Raw genomic sequence first — 18,908 nt, 5'->3', positions numbered from 1 at the left:
CTGGTGCTACTCTTCAGAAAAAGGGAAGAAAATTCGGGGCCCTTTTAGAGCTGGTGTGTTTGTGCACCTCCTCCAAATGGCCTCCGTGCACCAGAAAGGTGTGTGGGCAGGTGATACTCATCATCTGTGATGAGTTGTGTTCTCATCAGAGAAATATAAATTAACTTAATTACAAGTTCATACAAAGAGTATGAATTGTCAGCTATAGAAGTGTCATTAAATCCAGATTTTGCACATGGAGTTTTCCCATTACCTTATGTACAGTTTCTAGTCACATAAGTCCTCATACACAGCCTCTTTCAGTAATGATGCAAGGCACTCGCAGCCAGCAGAGATTGAAGTGTGCAGACATAGCCTGAAAACAGAGACAGAGGAAAGAGGATGAAATTGTCATTATCATCCTACTTAACAACTTCCTCTGTACTACAAAACAGGACATCTGATAACCCAGCCATTTACGTGTACAGGGCGAAAACACTGTCATTTAGATATAGTAGCTATTATTGTTAACAATGAAAGCTGTGGAGTCAGGATGTAAGAGGCAGTAACACCGAAAGGAAAGAGCATGCCTAACGCTCACCTTCAGAGCAAAACTCTTCCAATTATAAATAACCCAAGAAAATTTATTTTTCAAATTGAAATTTCCTATCAGTGCTTGCTCTTTGAGAAAAAAATCTTGGAAGAATTATAAGGTGCTTGCTTTGTTTGTTTGCTTAAGATAATAAGAAGTAAAAACTGAAACAAAACCACCCATTAGGGTTGTTTTCTCTTTCTCCTACTAAATGAGTAATGTTGAATAATATTTGGAGCAACTGTAGCTCTGCAGAAGCTTACTACAGAAGGAGATATTTGTCACAGAGGAATTCTGCCAGAGAGTTCTGCAAGAACATGCTAATGGGTTTTGCTCTGGGCCAGACAAGTAGCCAGAGGCCAGGGATGATGTATATCACAGTGGTTCTGACTTCCCATGTTGGCTAACGGATTCACAGCAAAGTGCATTTATCGACGCAAAGACTACTTTTGAATGAGTCCTGTTCAAAGCGTTGGTGGTAGGCTTATGGTATCACTGTTTCTGAAGTCTGCAATGCAAAAGTTCATGGTGTCTGTAATTGGGAAGTAATGATGGCATAAGGTTGTGTATTAAAAGCTTGTTTTTCCTTTCTTAGTGGGATAGAACATGAATGAACTGCACAGGCTTTATAGCTACATGAGAACATTTTTTAAGTTTTCTCTCAGAGTATGAAATTCTCAGGGTCTCCAGAAACATTAAGGCTTATTTTGGAGAAATGGTGTCTGATGAGGCATTGCTCTCTGCAGAGCGGAAGCCCTAAGGCCACTTATCCAGTGGTGCTGACATCTGCTGCTGGGTTTTCCACTAAGCAGTTTCCTAAATTGTTATGTGTGTATTTGAAACCCACATTAAATATGCCTGTATTTTCTGTCCACTAAGTATTCATTTTTGTTTTCTTATGAAAAAAATCCTGTAAGAAGCTTGAGGTTTTTTTTTTTTTTTTTTAATTTTATTTATTACAGAAAGAAATGACAACTCTCTAGATGCTGTAGAGTAGTACATGTTCCAAGACATATATATAGGAGATAAAACCAAAAGTGCTATGTGGGATAGCTTCTTAATATTCTACTGAATGTCCCAAGAATGCAATTTATTTAGTTGCTATTAGGTGGTAGTTCTAGGGAAAATACTCAAAAAATGCTTTAGTGGCAGAGAAGACAAAATCACATTTAAGCTTTAGGTTTCTTAGATTCTGAAATAAAGAGTGAAATTAGCTCTTTAAAAAATGTGTTTCCCATTTGTATTTAAAAAAGTTATTATCTAGGAACATAGTTTATATTCTGCCAATCACCATAGTACATTACTTCAATAAAAAAAGAAGCAAAAAGTGTTTTTAAAAATCCCCATGAACGAAGTGAGAGAATATAAGGATGTGATTATCTAGCATTATCTTAAACACTGGCACTTACTGATAAACAGCTATTATAATCCCCTCTGGAAAACTCTTGCTATTCCTTCCTTGCCAACAAATAGGGTCCAGCATGGAACCTGGCAGACTGAAGACCAAGATCGCTGAAAACCATCTCCATGTGTTCCTCCTCTCACCTTTTCTCTGGGTGCTAGATGCTTGGAAGCTGTATGAAGTGAGGACGTTGGTCCCATGATCTGTACAGCATCAGGCTACTGCAACAGAAACAAATTGGGCTGCAATCAGCTGTGATAAATGCCCTCCATTAGCGACATGGGAGTTGTGCTGCCTGTGTCCTAGTGATCTTTAAATAGTAGCCGAAAGCAGGCTGCCTGCGGCTGATGCCATCCCACCAGTGTGAGATATTTAACTGAGATACCCGAGCTGGGAGTGCGGTTGCTCCAAACTTCATTAGCAGTCAGGGGAGACACAGGGAGACAAATGATGAAACTGAATCAGATCATTTTGGCAATTTTCATCACTGATGTATTTTAATTAATACCAACCTCATTCTCCCCATTAGTTGGTAGAAACAACACCCCCATGACAACACAGAGCAATGCGCAGCTTTTGGGTTGGAATCCCACAAACTCCATGCTGCCTGTAAAAGCCCCAAAAGAGAGAGCAGGGAGAAGCAAATCCATTTATCACAGCTACCTATCCAAATGTATCCAATTCTTCTTCCCTTAAGTTAATAGGGAACTTCTGGTCTCAATTTAAAGTGGGAATTAAGACCGAAGACTGGATGCTTAATGTTTTGTGTAGCCATCATTTGATGACAAACCAAGGCTGTTTAGCCTCCTTTGCTTCATCTCTCTGACTTTTCTCTGTATCGCTGTATTCCCCAATAGCTTGGTGAGAATTTAATGTAGCTACCTAGTTTTTTTGTTTGTTTGTTTGTTTTTCCTAGCTTCCTTGTCTGAATCTGTTTGTGCAGCTGTCAGTCCTCCTGCAGAAGCTCTTCAATGTTAGCCAATTTCAACCAGGTTTGACCAAGACAAAAAGATCCTGAAGATGCTACATTTATAAAAAACAGACTGCCAGTCAGGCAGAAACCCTGTTCATAGCCCTACTGAGGAAAAACCTTCATCGTTAGATCAATCCTTGTTAGGCACTGGAGCACCTGGGGAGGCCAAGGGAGGAGGTAATTTATGCTGCTGTCAGCACATGTTCAGCAGTAACCTTGTTGTACTGGGTCTGGCTAGGATGGAGTTAATTTTCTTCATAGCAGCCTGAATTATGCTGTGTTTTGCATTCATGCCTAAAACAGTGTTGATAGCACAGCAGTGCCTTGGCTGTCACTGAACAGTGCTTGCAGAGTGCTGGGGCTTTCTCTGCTTCTCTGCAGCCCAGCAAATAGGCTGGGTGTGAGCAAGGGGCTGGGAGGGGACACCGTGGGGACAGCTGACCTGAACTGACCAAAGGGATACTCCATGCCATATCACGTCATGCTCAGCATTGAAGACTGGGAGGTTTTCTTTCTAAAGTAGCTGTTGCTTGGAGACTGACTGGGCATTGGTCTGATTGTGGGAGGTGGTGAGTGATTGCTTTTACATCACTGTTTTTTTTTTTTCTTTCTATTTCCTTCAGTTATTACAGTTATTAAACTATCTTTATCTCAACACTTTTTTTTTTTTTTTTTTTTTTTTTAATTCGCTGGTCAGGATCAACCCACCACATTCATCTACATCTACATGAGATCTACTGGTAGAAATATAAATAAACCTGAAGGATAAGGAACTGAAACATTTCACAAACAAATAAGTTACCAAACTGGAGTTATTCAAACCCATCAAGCTATCAGATTCTTCGAGTATAGCAGTTCTACAGTATTGTAAAGTAGTTTTTTTTTTTTTTTTTAAAAAAAGATTTGTAGCCTTTGGAAAAAAAATATTACAAAATATACAAACATGTTCAAGAGTGATTACCAAAGGATGTTCCTATAGTTGCTCAATGTGCATGCGTTCTATGATACACAGCAGTGGACAGCTAGCATTGTATAAATGCAGAAAATGAGCAAGATAATCAGAAAAAAGTGAAGAGACCTGGTAAATTGGAAGTGCATCTCTCAGAAACAAGGCAAGGAAGGCTTTGGAAGATGTACACCATCACAGTATGATTTTGAAGTGCCAGCATGATGTGTCTGTGAAGAGCATGCTGTGATCCTGGCCCTTGTCAGAAATGTCTCCAGCAGAGCCATAGCATAGTGGCATGAAGGCCATGGTGAGACCGTGCATGGCCATATGCAAAATTCTGTCACTTATACTTGAAAAAAATAACTTGATTATAGGATGGTTAGAGAAATGGTGAACCAAGCTTTTGAGCTCGGCCTACTTAGCCTAAGAAAACAAATGGAATCTCCACAGAGAAGGGAGGGAGTAGGAAACACAAATGGGGAAAAGAAAACTTCAAACTTACAAATCATATTGTTAAAAAAAATAATTAAACTAGCCATTAATTTATTGGAATGAAAGCATTTCTCACCATTTGTGGCTGGAATCAGGTTCCAGAATTGCCTTGCAATGAAAGTAAATGAGACTGGAAAAAAAAATTGTTTGCAAGAGCACTCTGCAAGGCCTCTTGCATCGCAAGGGGCCTGTGGTAGCAGGCTGGACACAGCAAACTAATAAGACCTTTCTGCTCCTGATACCTTAATATCATGAAAGGGTAAAAAATTATGTGGCATAAGTATCAGGAAAGCCTCCTGGCAGGGAGGTTTCTCTGTTAATGCCATTGACTAGCAAAGGAAGCTGTTGGATCTGAGACAATGACTGCATTAATAAGAAGAGCTTCTGGATCTCTCTCCCTTTCTGCAAGCAGATAAATAATTGATCAAACAGTCCTCAAAGTTCAAAATTTCATTTGGGAGTAGGCCAAGTAAAGCCCATGGGAGAATAAGGCTGTAGGAACATGTATGGAGGGACCTCCTAAGATCCCCTTACAAACATCAAGACCCATGTACCTCATGTGCTCTCTTCCACAGTGGAGTGAAGGCAATAAGAAAACACATTTTTCTTCAGATGACACAGTGTTGCATAATAATAAACATACGTCATTTATCTGAGACTTGCTAAAGCTCTGCGAAGGCCTTTTACAATCTAATAGAAATGTGTAAGTAAATAGTATTTACAAATAGTAAAACTGTACAAAGTATATGCTGCTTACTGTAAATGTAACAGAAAAGAGCCATTGGATATACTCATTACAAAAGGCTGTAGATCATGGACTTCTGAAGAAGCAAACATTGATTTAAAGTTTCTCAGGGGCAGATTTCTTCATAATGCTCAACATCCAGAATCAAAGAAAAAGTCTCACTCTGCTACGTATCTACACTTACTTTGATTAGGCATGAAATGAAAATACTCTTTTTAAAAATACATCTGTCGGTGACCTTTGACAGTCTTGTCCTTTTTGGGTTCCTGAGGGAAGCTGAGCTCTTATAAACATCAAACTTGAGGTAGCGGGGCACCAGCAGTCTGTGTCACAGCTCACCCAGATGATGATACAGGTTATGTGTGAGCTTTGGGACTGCCCCAGCCATCACTCATCTCAGGGATTTATTGGAGTGGACCCTCTCTGGAGAGGGAAGGGGATTATGACTTTTTCTAGACTGGGAAAGATCTTAAAAACAGTGCAATATAAAGGCATAAGTACATTTTCTTGTCTATGGCTTATTTTGTATACCAGACCAAGCTAATATATTGTATCAGGTAGGTCTGTGTATAGTTATACTGGGATAGCAAGAAAAGAAGCCTTTTTGTTGAAGAGACTTGGCTTTATATTTTTATTTATTCAACTGCCTGAAGCTACACAGAAAGGAGGCCTAAAACTGAAATGCCACTGATTGTTTTTAACTTGTGCACAGTAAATGTCAGAAGAAAAGAGGTTATTAGTTCAGGAAAAGATATCCTACCATGCAGGAGCTTTCTGTTAGCACTGTTCTGTAAAATCCAACATGCTGAGTCAATAGGAATAGCTTTCTTCATTGTAGTTCTGAAATAAACCAAGGACCTGAGTGGTTGCAGCTCAGGTAACAGGCACCTTAATATTCGCTCAGCACAGACTGACTAACTTTTTGGTGTTGTCTTAGATTCAGTTACATCACTGCTAAAATTTCTGAGCTTGAATCAGAATTGATTTAAGCTTCATTAACTGACTAATTTTAATGTAAATGTCACAGCATTTTTGCCTTTAAGAAACAGATTTAAAAAAAAAAAAAGCAAACCTGGCATTTGTTGCAGCACTGAGCATGTAAAAATGTCAGTGTGGCTTACTGAGGTGGTTTGTCTTTTCTGCTTTAACTCTATCACTTCTGGAACACACAGACTTAGGCCACTCATTAAAAAAAAAAAAAAAAAAAAAAAAAAAAAAGAAAAAGTAAAACCTTCTACTGTACTGTGACCTCTTTACTTTGGAAAGGAGGCATGCAGAGTTTTCCAGAATGAACTTCCAGGCATAAACAACCTCAGTCAACTGAACCTCTCCAGGAGCATATAGCATTCATTCCAAGAAAAAAATATTATTATACTGGCCCCAACACAAACGGTGTCTAAATACTATTTCATTTAATTGATTGCTGCTTTTTATTTTAGCACTGCCTTTTGATCATTGATTGAGGTCCTCGTCCAACCAGTTTTTGGGCTGGTAAACAGCAAATGAACTTGGCAGGCTGCAGAGATTACTGTTTATGAGGCAGACAAAGCAATCATGTACCAAGTAAGAATGAGTATAGAGGGTTCTTCAGCTGTACTTAACCAAAGCTTTTTAAAACAACCCTAGCATCAGATTGATGGATTTAAGCTTTCACTAAAGCGAGGTGGAGAGAGTTGGCACAAATATGTTTTACAGATGCAATTTTCAACTAACGAAGAAACAAGGAGAAATCTGGGACATCGAGCTCACCCAGAGATCTCCTATGTACTGCTAAAAAATCAAAAGTTTTCAAAGCCCCTAAATTAGCCTTCTCCCAGTGAAGCCAGCTGTTAAATTCCCAGTGGTTGGAAAGGATGTCAGGTTAGGTCACAGTTATTTAGACCACTGAAAAGCCCACCTTGAAAAAAATATTTTATTTTCCCAGACTGTATAATACCATACTGGTGTCTTCTGGACCTTAAACTTCAAACTTGCTTCCTGCTTCTGTGAGCCCAACTCATCTTTGTGCTGGCAGTGGTGGGGAAAGGGTTGGTAGGCGTCTCTGTCTACACGTGGCCTGGTTGTGCTCTCTGGACTGAATTCCCTGAGTGTAAAGTACAGATAGTGGCACTTTCCTGCTGACGTGGATTATGTGGATTCCTCAAGCTTTCAAGGGATAAAAGCCAAACAAATAACAGGTGATGTCTTCTGCATGTTTTATCTACTGGCATAGAACCATGGCTCCATTATTCAGAAAACGACAATACAGACAAGGAAAAACTTAAATTAAAAGCAAAGAAAAAACACTATAAACACTATTAATAATAATGAAGAAAAATGAAATGGCATGTGACCTGATTTCTAAAAAAGAATCCCTGCAGACCCACAGGCCACTACGTTGAATATGATTCTCTGTACTATTAAATGAGCTTCTCTCAGCTTGCCTACCTTACTGTTTACTTAAAGGCATTTTAAGTTTTTTGGTCTGCCTGCTCTTACCCAGAATATTAGAAGAGGCTACTCTGTGTTTATTCTAGTAGCTCCTAGAGCATTAGCTAATTTACCTGAGGACAGCTAGAAATCAGCAAATGAGCTACAAGGGAAGTCAAACATACACAAATAAACATAAGGAGAGTCAATAGATGAACATGTTTATTTTATTTTTTTAAAAGGGGGAGATGTGTTTTTCTAAATTTGCTAATTAGAGAGATAAATATTTCCATGCAAACTGTAATAAAATTGGATAAAATGTGAACTATTACATTTGTGTCTTTGCCAAATCACTGTCAATACAGTGCTGTCATAGACATCTAAGTAAAGTTGCTGAACGAGCTCTCTTCAGAGCTGACAGTGTGCTCTATCTTGATACAAGTGTTGCTTATTAAGCTTACTCTATCCAGTGATTTACTAGTATAGCAGTTAGAGTGGTACAATGAACATGAGGGACATAGCAGCTGCTGTTGTTGCCTCAAAGTGTGATATTTGGCACAGAGGGCTAAATCTTCCCAGCCTTCCAGGGCAGCAGCAGCTCTTGGGACTGGGCCTCTCACCTCTACATGCCTCAGGTTTTCCTCCACAAATGCAACTTTACTTCAGTCCACATGAAGGATCTGTAAGCAAAAAGCACTGTTATCATACTGCTTTGCACTACAGACGGTACTTCAGTATTCATCTGCAAAAGACAAAACCCACTACTTAATTGTCCTTTGAGAGTGTGACTTTTCTTTCCCAATAGTGGTGTAATGCTTCTTCTGAGGTGCCATTTACTGATTTATTTTTAAAGTTTACATTTTTAAATGAAATTAGTTGGACTGCAGTTTGTGGAAAATAAGGGCAGACATACAAATCATATTTTAGTCAAAGTCACGGCTCCAAAAATATTATTTATGCTAAGCTTTGAGATATGTTTTGTCCTTAGGGAGCCAAGCTGTTACATATTTTCTTCTTAATCTACTCAGTCTTCAGGTTTCACTGCCAGCTGGAATTAAATATTAGAGATTTTCTTTGTTGTTATAGAGCTGAATTATTATAGAGATAATTATTATTGAATATTTCAGCATACATCCTGTACTTAATTCATTTAACACACACTAAATGGAGCATGGATTGCAGCACCAAGAACAAGTCTTTAATTGTTTTAATCCAAAAGATGAAGAAGGTTTGAGGTAGAGACCTCAATCAACAAAGGCAAACCTAGATGTGAAAAGATATGGACTTCTTTTTTTTCCTTTACATCACTGTAGTAAATCATCTTCTTTCCACATGAAATTTTAGTGTTTCCAGAGTGCATTGCTAGTGGGGAGCAACAACCCACAAGCTCTTGAAACCTCTGCATCTGCTTAAGCCCTCAGATTGCCTCTTGTTTTGTGCTCAAGTCCTGCTTCTCTTCATCACCCCGTGCTGCCAGGAGTACTTCCAGAAACGTGAGTGCCCCACCAAAGAGGGTATTTGCCAAGGCTGACTTCATGAATGCTGGCAAACAATGCCAGTTTGTAAGTTTTAAGAAAAGGCCCCCTCACCTCCCCACTCCTCCGTGCCAATGGCAGAGCCAGGAGCACGGGGGAGCGCCACAGTCCTGCTCCTATGTCGGGAGCTGTAGGCCCCAGCAGGAACTTTACCATCACACCTCAGGCCACGACCAAAAAATCACTAGGCCCCCCTATCCACATGTCAGCAGATCCCCTATCCACATGACAGATCCACTAGCCTTGGAGGCTGTTGCACCAACTAGATGGCTAAGGCTGGTGCGACGAATCCCACCCTGATAGCTCAGAGCTGAAACAAGAGTAACAGTCTGCACAGGTACTGAAGACTTCATTCGGTACGTTTTGCTTTGTTTCAAATTACAGTTTTAATGAGCTTTAAAAACAAAACAAACAAACAAACAAAAATATTTGAGGTTTTTAAAGGCATTTTGTTCATTAAAAAAAAATAAATCAGGAGATTTTAGGTCTACTTCACACATTTCTGTAAGGATTCTAGCATTCTTACAGTGTCAGCAGAGCATTAATCCCAATTTTTCATACCCCTACATTGTGAAAGCTATTAGAATTAATCTTACTGCAAACAGAAATCAGGTTTACAGGCTGCACCATTAAGCTGTGTGTGCATATACAGACACAGATGTATACGTATTAATACAGAGAAAATCAGGATGTGTTCTGATATGTTCTGTTAAAATCTGCAGGAGCCACTCTTTTTTTTGGCAGGGAGATGTGTGATTGCAGGGTGAAAGTCTGGGGTGTGCGAAGAAGCTCTATGTGGCAAAGGGCTATAAAGTTAGCCTCTAAAAGTGAATAAACTTGAGTCTGTGCTGGAATTCCTTTCTTTATTCCCCTTTCTTGCCCTTGTTTATGTTTTAGATAAATGTCCATAACCCCGTGCTCTGACAAATTCTTCCTAAGAAAGAGATGTTTCTGTTCTGGCCTTATGACTCATGCCCAGCCATGCCCTGACTGGGCCAGAAAGAAATACAGGAGCTGATCTATAGTCCATTGACTTCAGTGGACCTTGATCCAGGGGCATAAATTATGTTTCTACGTGACAATTGAAATATTAACTTGTTAGGGCTAGGTCTAACTCAGTGAAACTGCCTTACAGAGAACAAGTTTTTCTTCCTCTTTTAGGAAGCCTCTGAACAAAAAGGGGAAGAGATCCAGGCTTCTTTTATTTCAAATATTTGGAGATAGGAACCTTAGTGAGGAGCTCCCATGCAACATAGCATAAAAGTAATATTATGCATGGTGATTCTTCCCTAGCCTGTTGGCAGCAAGCCCTATAAATTATGAAATAGACCCAGGTGCAGGAAATCAAATCATGAAATAATCAGAGCTCACAGTAAAATATCTCCATTAAGATAATGTACTTAAATGAGCTGCACTGCAGCTCATTCTATCGCACCCCTATGCTTTAATGTAGCTACTTCTGCATACATTTTAGTTCACTGATGCCAAAAAGGAAAGTGGCCTTTAGGAACTGGCCATTGTGCTCTCATTGCCACTTTCTTTCTCTTCCCCAGTGCATTTTCTAAATTCTGTGAGTTCGCTCTCTAATTTTTTCTACCTTGTCCCCTCATCCTTTTGTTTCTTCAGATTTTTAATGTGACTTCCATCTGACACAGATTAATACTCCACTGCTTTTAACAACTGGGCTTTTTTGCAGAGCCTGGGATTTCTTTGTACATCAAGATTCTTGCTCTGCACCGACTGATACAAAGCATACTCATATTTTCAGGAGTCTACAGTCATACCGTACAAACTACTAATTCAGGCTTGATAGAAGAAGTCCATGGCCTTGGAATTTATTTTCTTCTAAGGGTATGTTTTAGTCAAAGGGCTGGCCTCTCAGCTGGTAGTTTGAATCAGCCAAGGAAATGCATCATCCAACGCACTCATCTTTGTACTCATTTATTTATATTGTGTTGAAAGAAAAAAAAAGGGAAATAAAACAAAGATCAAAATTTTGACCATTTTATTTATTGTGCGTTTTTTTCCCAAACTGAATAGTACAAATCCTTACATGGCATGTTGATATGCTCAGTACCCATTTAATTTCAGATTAAGACAGCAATATAGAGGACACAAAACAAAAAAAGATTGTTCAGGCTTGCAAGTGCTATTAAGCTTCACATACTGTCTTAACATTGTAAAATGAAAGAAGTCCCTCTACCTCTCACTGTTTGAGATGTGAATATATTTTCAGAAATACACCTGTATTCTAATTAAATTTAGGAAAATGATGATAGACAAAACCCCTGAGAAGGCTCCTCCTGCTTCCCCATGCTACGGCCAAAGTACTGCTGTAAGCACAACAAAAATTAAACCCTGAGAGTCCAGCTTGTGCAACGCTTAATCAGATCCAGTCATCACTGCAACAACAGTCATGGTTAGAGCTGAAATTGCATCCACCCTGAAATAACCCTCCAGTGGTAACATAGTCTGTAATGAGTACAGAGCCAAATTTCATGCCACGTGTTACAAGTATTCAAGCACAGATGTGGCATAAAGCTGCTTGTTTTTAGGAGAATATGGTTTGAAAGCAAGACCCCCTACAGAAAGCCTGTTAGGAAGGAACCCTGAAAAAACACTGAAGAGCCACAGTCTCCCATCCATCCGCCAGAAAAGCTATTAAGAAATACTATCTCAAAATCAAAAACTGGGCTGACTGAGCAAAGGAGCGGTTGAAGAAAAAGTAGCTGATGCAGGGAACCTCCTCCACAGCCCTTGATACACACACACAGATGCTGCTCTCTTGTAAGAGTTGTGGGTTCCTAACTAAATGTGTCAAGCAAGCTCCTCATAGTAACCCTATTTGCTCATTGTGCTAACAGACCACACATGTTCAGAAAGGTGAAATTTATCCCTTTTTGTATGATGATGAGCAAGTCTGTCTACCAAAACAATTACTCTTTTTACTTAGTGGATTTAAAACCTTTGGCATTACTTCAATGTGTTTTTTTTTTTTTTTTTTTTTTTTTTTTTTTGTGTGTGTGTGTGATTTCATAGGCAAGCAAGCAAAAACGTACAAACTGGGCCAATTTCTGAACTCTTTGTTCCTGAAACCGCTGGGAGGTTTGTTTAAGCAAGGAGTTCAGAAATTGACCCTGATGAAAGCAGGCTCCAGCAGCAACGCCAGCTGGCCCTCGGTGCCCCTGTGCTGTCAGTCAAACCAGTGATCGCCCATGCAGGTTCTGTTCCACTCCAGGCCACAGTTCCAGCACCACTCAAACTTGCACTGAGGTCGAGGACACTTCATGTGCATGCAGCCACCTGCAAAACAGCAAAAGAAGGGCTTTGGTACTTGGCAAGCACTTAGAGATGTTAATCAACTATTAACAGTTTTAAAATCAACTTCTGAAGCCCTTCAATTACTAACCAAGTAGAATACTTAATAAAAGTACAAACCTGAACACTACTTCTCCTGGGCTTTCTAAAACCTTTTATTCCCTCTCTTACAGAGGTCTAACATGCTGGTCTCACTTGAGGGGCTGCAGAAGTACGAAGTGCAGTCCTGTCTGACATTTGGGGACAGGGAAAAGCAATGACAGCCTGTGGCCTCTAAAACCAGTGATGCAGATGCCTGCTCCAGAGCAGTCTATGCTAGTAAAGCTGTGAGGCAGAGGTTGAACAAAGTTCAATTCTTTTTTGAATTTGGATTCAACAACCGAGAGATGTGCAAAGAGAGTAAATCAGGAGACAGATTTTGACAGCTCACTGCTGATTATATCAAAATGACATTAGCAATTTAAGTTACTTTGACCTTTTTAATATCTGAAGCAGCCTTTTGATCACCTCAGTGTTTCCAGTGTGTTGGGTTTGTTACTTGCCCATACTGTGAGAACAGCTTTAATCTCTCTGCTCACAGCCTTGATCAAATGATTAGTTTGTAATATATAAAACATTAACATTGTCAAAGGTCATTACAAAAATCTACTTCAAATGGAAATTATGTTGCTTACCACACAAAGAAATCTCTTGTATAATTCAAACTGAAAGAAAAACGTGTAGCAAGAAGTGCTGAAATGTCAGCTCAGTTTGACTCCAGATGGTGATATGATGTACAAGGAGTGTGCATTCCCTACTGTACGACTTGCTACCCTTACTCAACCTTTCCTATAAATGCCACTCCAGAAGGTGAAAACGACAGGAGACACGAGAAATGATTTGTTAAAATAGGCCTATCTGCTTCATCTGACAGAGGGAGAAAACCAGCTGTGATGGCAACACCCATTTGCCAACAAGGCAAAGTTTATATAGTTGTGCAAGAGATGCAATTCACTGGACATTTTAACCTTATTTAAATTTAAGCGTACTAATGGCCAACATCTGCAACACACTTTACTTAAAGTTTAGACCCAATGCTCTCTTACATGTACAACTCATGTGAAGCCCCCACTGGATAAAATGTATCTCAATCCTGGTGCAGGAAGCAAAACCCAACAGGCACCTGCTGTCAAACAACCGCTCTATCTGCAAAGCTACATCAGTGAAGTTACTCTCTGCTACACAGCAGCTGAAATCAACAGTCTGAGTGGAGAGTGCCTCAAGCAACATGGCCCATAGCTTTATGAGCATAGCAGTCCTCTGAGAGATGTGGATGTGTATTTAAACTCACTCAGACTACTATCTGAATACGAGGGGACACTTCTTTACTGTGAGGGTGAGAGAGCACTGGGACAGGCTGCCCAAAGAGGTTGTGGGGTCTCCTTCTCTGGAGATATTCAAAACCCTCCTGGATGCCATCCTGCACAATGTGCTCTGGGTGATCCTGCTTGGCAGAGGGGTTTGACTAGGTCATCTTCAGAGGTCCCTGCCAACCTTGGCCATTCTATGATTCTGGGAACTGAACTGTGGGAAAGTGCTTCACTCTCTCACTTTGGCTATTACAGAAAAGTTATTGGCATTTAGAAGTACTCTACAATGCCTACAGAAATACAAGCTGTTAGAGAAAAGTTACTGACATACAGGAATATAGGCAATTACAGAAAAGTTATTGGCATCGTCACTGTCCCTCGTAAAAGTGGCAAGTAACAGTGTCCACAGAAGCATCTGTGGAGAGAAGGCAGAGTTATTCTCTTGTGTGGAGACACAGATGAGGCCGGATGGCAGATTTCAGTGTACAATCATCAGCCTCTTGACACCAGCTGTACTTAGGCAGAAGTGAAGTGCTCCTCTCAGTTTAGAAAAGTCAGCCTAGAGGCTGGAACATGGAGTACCCTTTACCAGAGAAGAAAGCAAGCACTGTGTCTTTAAAGCTTCATGCTTTAATTCGTGGGACCACTGAGGTGGGAAGTCATAGGGAAGAAGAAGATGCTTGGGGAACTTTAGAGTCACCCAGGCTCTCAGGGCAGCTGGGCATCACCATGCTGGCAGCAGGCCACTCCAGCTCATCGCTCTGGGCATGGACTGCTCAGTTGTGCCTACAGTCTACCATGGGAGAGCCCATTTATTGAAGCAGGTGCTGTGTGCTGTCCTGGTACCAAAATTAAACCTACAGCATGATGTTTCCACAGCCATTCTGCTATTTTCCCTACCCACACTGTCATGTTTGAAGGGAGATAGGAGATACCGTAAAGGTATTTGTTGCAGGTTATTCTAGTTGAACAGCTGAGGTACAGAAAGAGGAGGTTTTTCAGCACAGCCTGAAGGCCATCTGACTCCAGATGAGACTAAGCTGTTTGGCGTGATGATTATTCCCTGAATGCCTTCTGTAAGCACTATTTCTCCAGAGCACTGATATACCTGTTCTGATCAGTTCTAGACTGACAAGGGAACTACATAATCCCAGCAACCAGGCTCATCAAGGACCTCCTGGCTTTCCGTGTTTTCAGAGAAGCAGGCACACTATTGCAGTTTGCATCAAGTCTGACAGTTTGACTTCTCAAGGGCATTAATCATTTTTGTTCATACTTGTTCAGAAGTTTTCACTAACCAGCAGGATACAGATTTAATTTGTAAGTGGTGGTTTGAAAAGCTATTATTTGTGTAGTCGAGTAGAATATAGATCTTTATCCAAAGAGATTTCCAGCATTACTAAAACTTGTTGAGGAGCACAAATAAAATAAATGCTGCTGAGATGTCATTTCCTTTTGCATATCAATTTTTTAAATTGGCATATATTTTCATAGAATGCAATAAACAAAGTTGTTTTGTTAAAAGACTTCAGGTGCCTTTTTATCATTTGACTCAGTGGAACATGTCATCAGTATAAATCTACAGTATTGTTACAATGAGGAACAATGGGCTGTAGGCAGTTTAAAAATGTCAGCCTACAAGCTGAAATGTGCAGTACCCGTTACCAGAGAAGACAGCAAGCACTGCACCCTTCAAGCTTCATGCCTTATTTTGCAGAATCACAGAATTGATGGGGTGGGAAGGGACCTCTGGAGATCATCATTTGCCTGTGCTTAAAGAAGGGTCAGCTAAAGTAGGCTGCTCAGGGTCACGTCCAGTCAGGTTTTGAATATTTCCTGGAATGGGGATTCCACAACCTCTTTGAGCAACCTGTTCCAGTCTTCAACTATCCCCAAGGTGAAAAATGTTTTCTTGTGTTCCTGCATTTGGTTTTGTGTGCATTGCCCCTTGTTCTTTCACCAGATGCTACTGAGAAGAGTCTGACCTTGTCTTCTTTATTCCCCCATCAGGTATTACCCCAGCCTGTTTTGGGGTTATTTCTCCCCAGGCTCAGGACCTTTGAATTTACCTGTGTTGAATTTCATGAGGTTCTTCTCAGCCCATTTCCCAAGGTCCTTCTGAATGGCAGCATGACCATCTGGTTCCAGAACATGGAAACATTTCTAGCCTGCTGCTGTAGCTTTGGCATTTTGCATTATGAGGCACTACTCTGACATGGGTCAGGCCATTAGAAAGGAAAGGTCTGTTCCTGCTTACTATCCCTTTTGAATAATTATTTTCTTCCAAGAAAAAAATATGATGGCTTTTCTTTCTTTCTTTTTTTTTTTTTTTTTTTTTGGATATGTTGGTGATTTTTACAAGCAATTTTAATTGTATAAATTATCACATGATGTCAAATAGGGATATGCTATTTATGACACGTGACAACTGTAAATTAACAATAAAACTGCACTGAGTAAGAGAAAGTAAAGCTCCTAGTAGGGCTTCAAGCCTGACCAGGTTTTTCATTTGTGTATGCACAGACTGTAAGTATGAACAGTTGCAAGGACTATTTGTAATCCAGTTCAACCTTCTGGTTTTCCACCCTGTCTTCCAAGCCTGTAAATAACTTTTTTTGACTTACCTCTCTGTTCTCTCTCTTTTGCTGCCTACCTTGCTCTCTACACTTTGCCAAATCTTGTCTCTCCTTCCCACTCTTGAATTCATGCTTTCATCCCTTCAGGTCCTTGTGCTTGAAGTCTCCCACTTTCCATCTGCCAGCTATCTTCTTTTCTTTCTTCAAACCACAGATTTCAGGATTTTGTCCTATTTCTTCCTTAGTAGTATTTCCATAGTATCACTGCTTCAAATGTTTTCACCTTACAGTTCATGGTGTCTTATTCAGCATTTTCAAAGTCATTTGTATAACTGATGCCACAAAACTGAGAAGCATCCTCTATACTTTATATACATATAACATTTAGGCAAACATTTTAGTGTATTTTGGTTAATTTACATTAATACAATTAAACCTTGGAACAGCATGTACTACAAGACATAGCCTATTTGTTGTTCTTGTTCCTTGTTTTAGTCACCCTGGTGCCAAAAGATTACTTTTCTTCCTACATGGTAGGCATTGATCAGCGTAAGAAGTTTGTCAAGAATCGTAATTCTTCCTCGGACTTGCTCTTCTGCAATTGACATTTCACTGGGTCGAGATTCATTTCATTTAAATTCAGCTGTATACTGTTTAGACATCTACACCAGCTCTATTTTTCCTACATCCTGCTTTTAGGTGTGATTCTTCTGGCCTATATTAGACACATCTTGTTTCAGTGAGAGATGAATTTTGCCCTATAAATGTCTACTTTTTCCATTGTTAATGCAAAATCCGTACAACTAACTGGACATTCAGTCATATGAATTCAACACCCAGTGTTTCTCTATGCCTCTTTTTCCCTGTCTATCATGAGGACAGCTGAGTGCTTTGTGAGGCTGGGTTAGTGGCTCTGGAACTAAGTGATTTAGATTTGGTGATTTCAAGATAATTTAGTGTCAGAAGGAAGATTCAAGTACTATGTGCCCTCCCTCTCTTGGGATAATAGCATGCATATGGATACATGCACATTCATATATTTATGCTGTAAAATTAATTTTACAAGACAGGTAAATACCAGGTATCTAATAAATTTACCATTTTTTTCTACTGGAATATGGCAGTTGGGGCATGGCTTGGTTGTTTTCTTGATTGTTTCTCTAGATGCCTCTTCCCATCGGGCTTGCCTGGCTGCATGTTCATCAACTACATATCCCTGCAAAGAGAGAGAAAAGCTATTTACCCATGATACAAGATACGTCCCCCCAAAGCTCCCTGCCCTGAGGGTCAGGCGAAGCCCCAGCAAGAGGGCGCAGAAGTCAGCAAGCCATGCTGCAAATGCACACCGGCAGGTAAAGCAAAAGGTGAAGCAGGAGTCAGGTGAACCTGGCTGAGATTTTTAGAAAACATAGGTTTGATTTTGCTTCAGAGATTAAATCTCTTCTTGCAAGAGACATGAAACACCAAGGCAATGCAACATGATGAGAAATGGCGTGGTCCCTAAAAGAAAGCTGTTTTTCGTAATAAAGAGTATTCCTTTGTTTCTGAGAACTAGATTTCATTCATATATAATCCTGTGTAAACATATGAGCCTTTATAAGGTACAGAGAAGAAACACAAAGATTTTGAAGGAAAAAAAATAATAATAATAATAAAACAACAACAACAACAACAAAAAAAACTGGTGAATAATGAAAGCACGTATCTCCCCAGCCAGAACAACATGGACAGAAAAAGTTATAATGAAGAACGCTGTAAAAGGAACTCCTCCATTTGTCCTACTTATGACTGGGCCAAAATTACATAATCTACACAAGTGTCCTACTTGGCAATTTCCTACCTAAAATGATAATACAAGGACAAAAGATATGGCAGTGCCCTGGGTAATTTCTATTACACAGGGCTGGAAACAATGTTCAAAAGCAAACAATGTATTTAGGTTCCAGCCTTGAAGTGCAGCTCTATCTATTCATACTGTGGTTGTTTTTTGAGTGTCTGGAAGAACAACGAGCCTAAACTAAATTATATAAAATATATTTGTAAAAAATTCTGCAGCTTCTTTGTGTTCCTGCCTTACAAGTAACTGTAGATTACTCTGTGGATCAACTTTATTATTGATTTATACAGATTTTAAAAATACTTATTTCTAACAAGTCAGCAAAAGGAAATTGGCCCAACTTTGAAACACTCAATGTAACCCTAACTCTGACGGGTTCCTACTCAGCTGCTACTGACTGATAAAACCTGTGACTTGTTGCCATGTCAGTGAATAAAACATAGATTTTTATTTCTTGTCTGAAATTTACTGAGTTAAAATCAAGTAACACAAAGGAACATCTGGAGAAGTTCGTTTCTAGCTCATCTGGTGGTTGTTGCAACATGGACCTAAAAAAATCAGCCCGTTTTGATTAGAAAACCTTGAAAATATGTTTACATTCTTATTTCTTTTTTTTCACAACCTGTATCAGTCACCTCAGGCCTTTAACCCCTTTTTTGACCCTCACTCTTCTCCCATTTGCCAGTATTTCTGATGCGGAGGAGACAAAGGTGAACAAAGTTTCCTCAGCTCTATCTTAGCAATGATTTTTA

At 39.8% G+C, this 18,908-nt stretch overlaps 1 protein-coding gene across 1 annotated transcript in view; it reads right to left on the bottom strand.

Annotated features, from left to right (window-relative positions):
* Positions 1–11,087: 11,087 nt before the first annotated feature.
* Positions 11,088–18,908, bottom strand: part of PRKN (parkin RBR E3 ubiquitin protein ligase) — a 639,177-nt gene continuing 631,356 nt past the window's right edge. The window contains exons 12-13 of the mRNA XM_032183870.1: positions 17,418–17,535; positions 11,088–12,379 (exon numbers count right to left, since the gene is read on the bottom strand). Coding sequence (XP_032039761.1) covers positions 12,270–12,379; positions 17,418–17,535 — 228 coding nt within the window. The 3' untranslated portion in view covers positions 11,088–12,269. The remainder of the gene's footprint in view (positions 12,380–17,417; positions 17,536–18,908) is intronic.

The sequence above is a fragment of the Aythya fuligula genome, chromosome 3, assembly GCF_009819795.1.
Source record: "Aythya fuligula isolate bAytFul2 chromosome 3, bAytFul2.pri, whole genome shotgun sequence".
Lineage (NCBI taxonomy): Eukaryota > Metazoa > Chordata > Aves > Anseriformes > Anatidae > Aythya > Aythya fuligula.
This window is presented reverse-complemented; position numbering and strand designations above follow the sequence as displayed.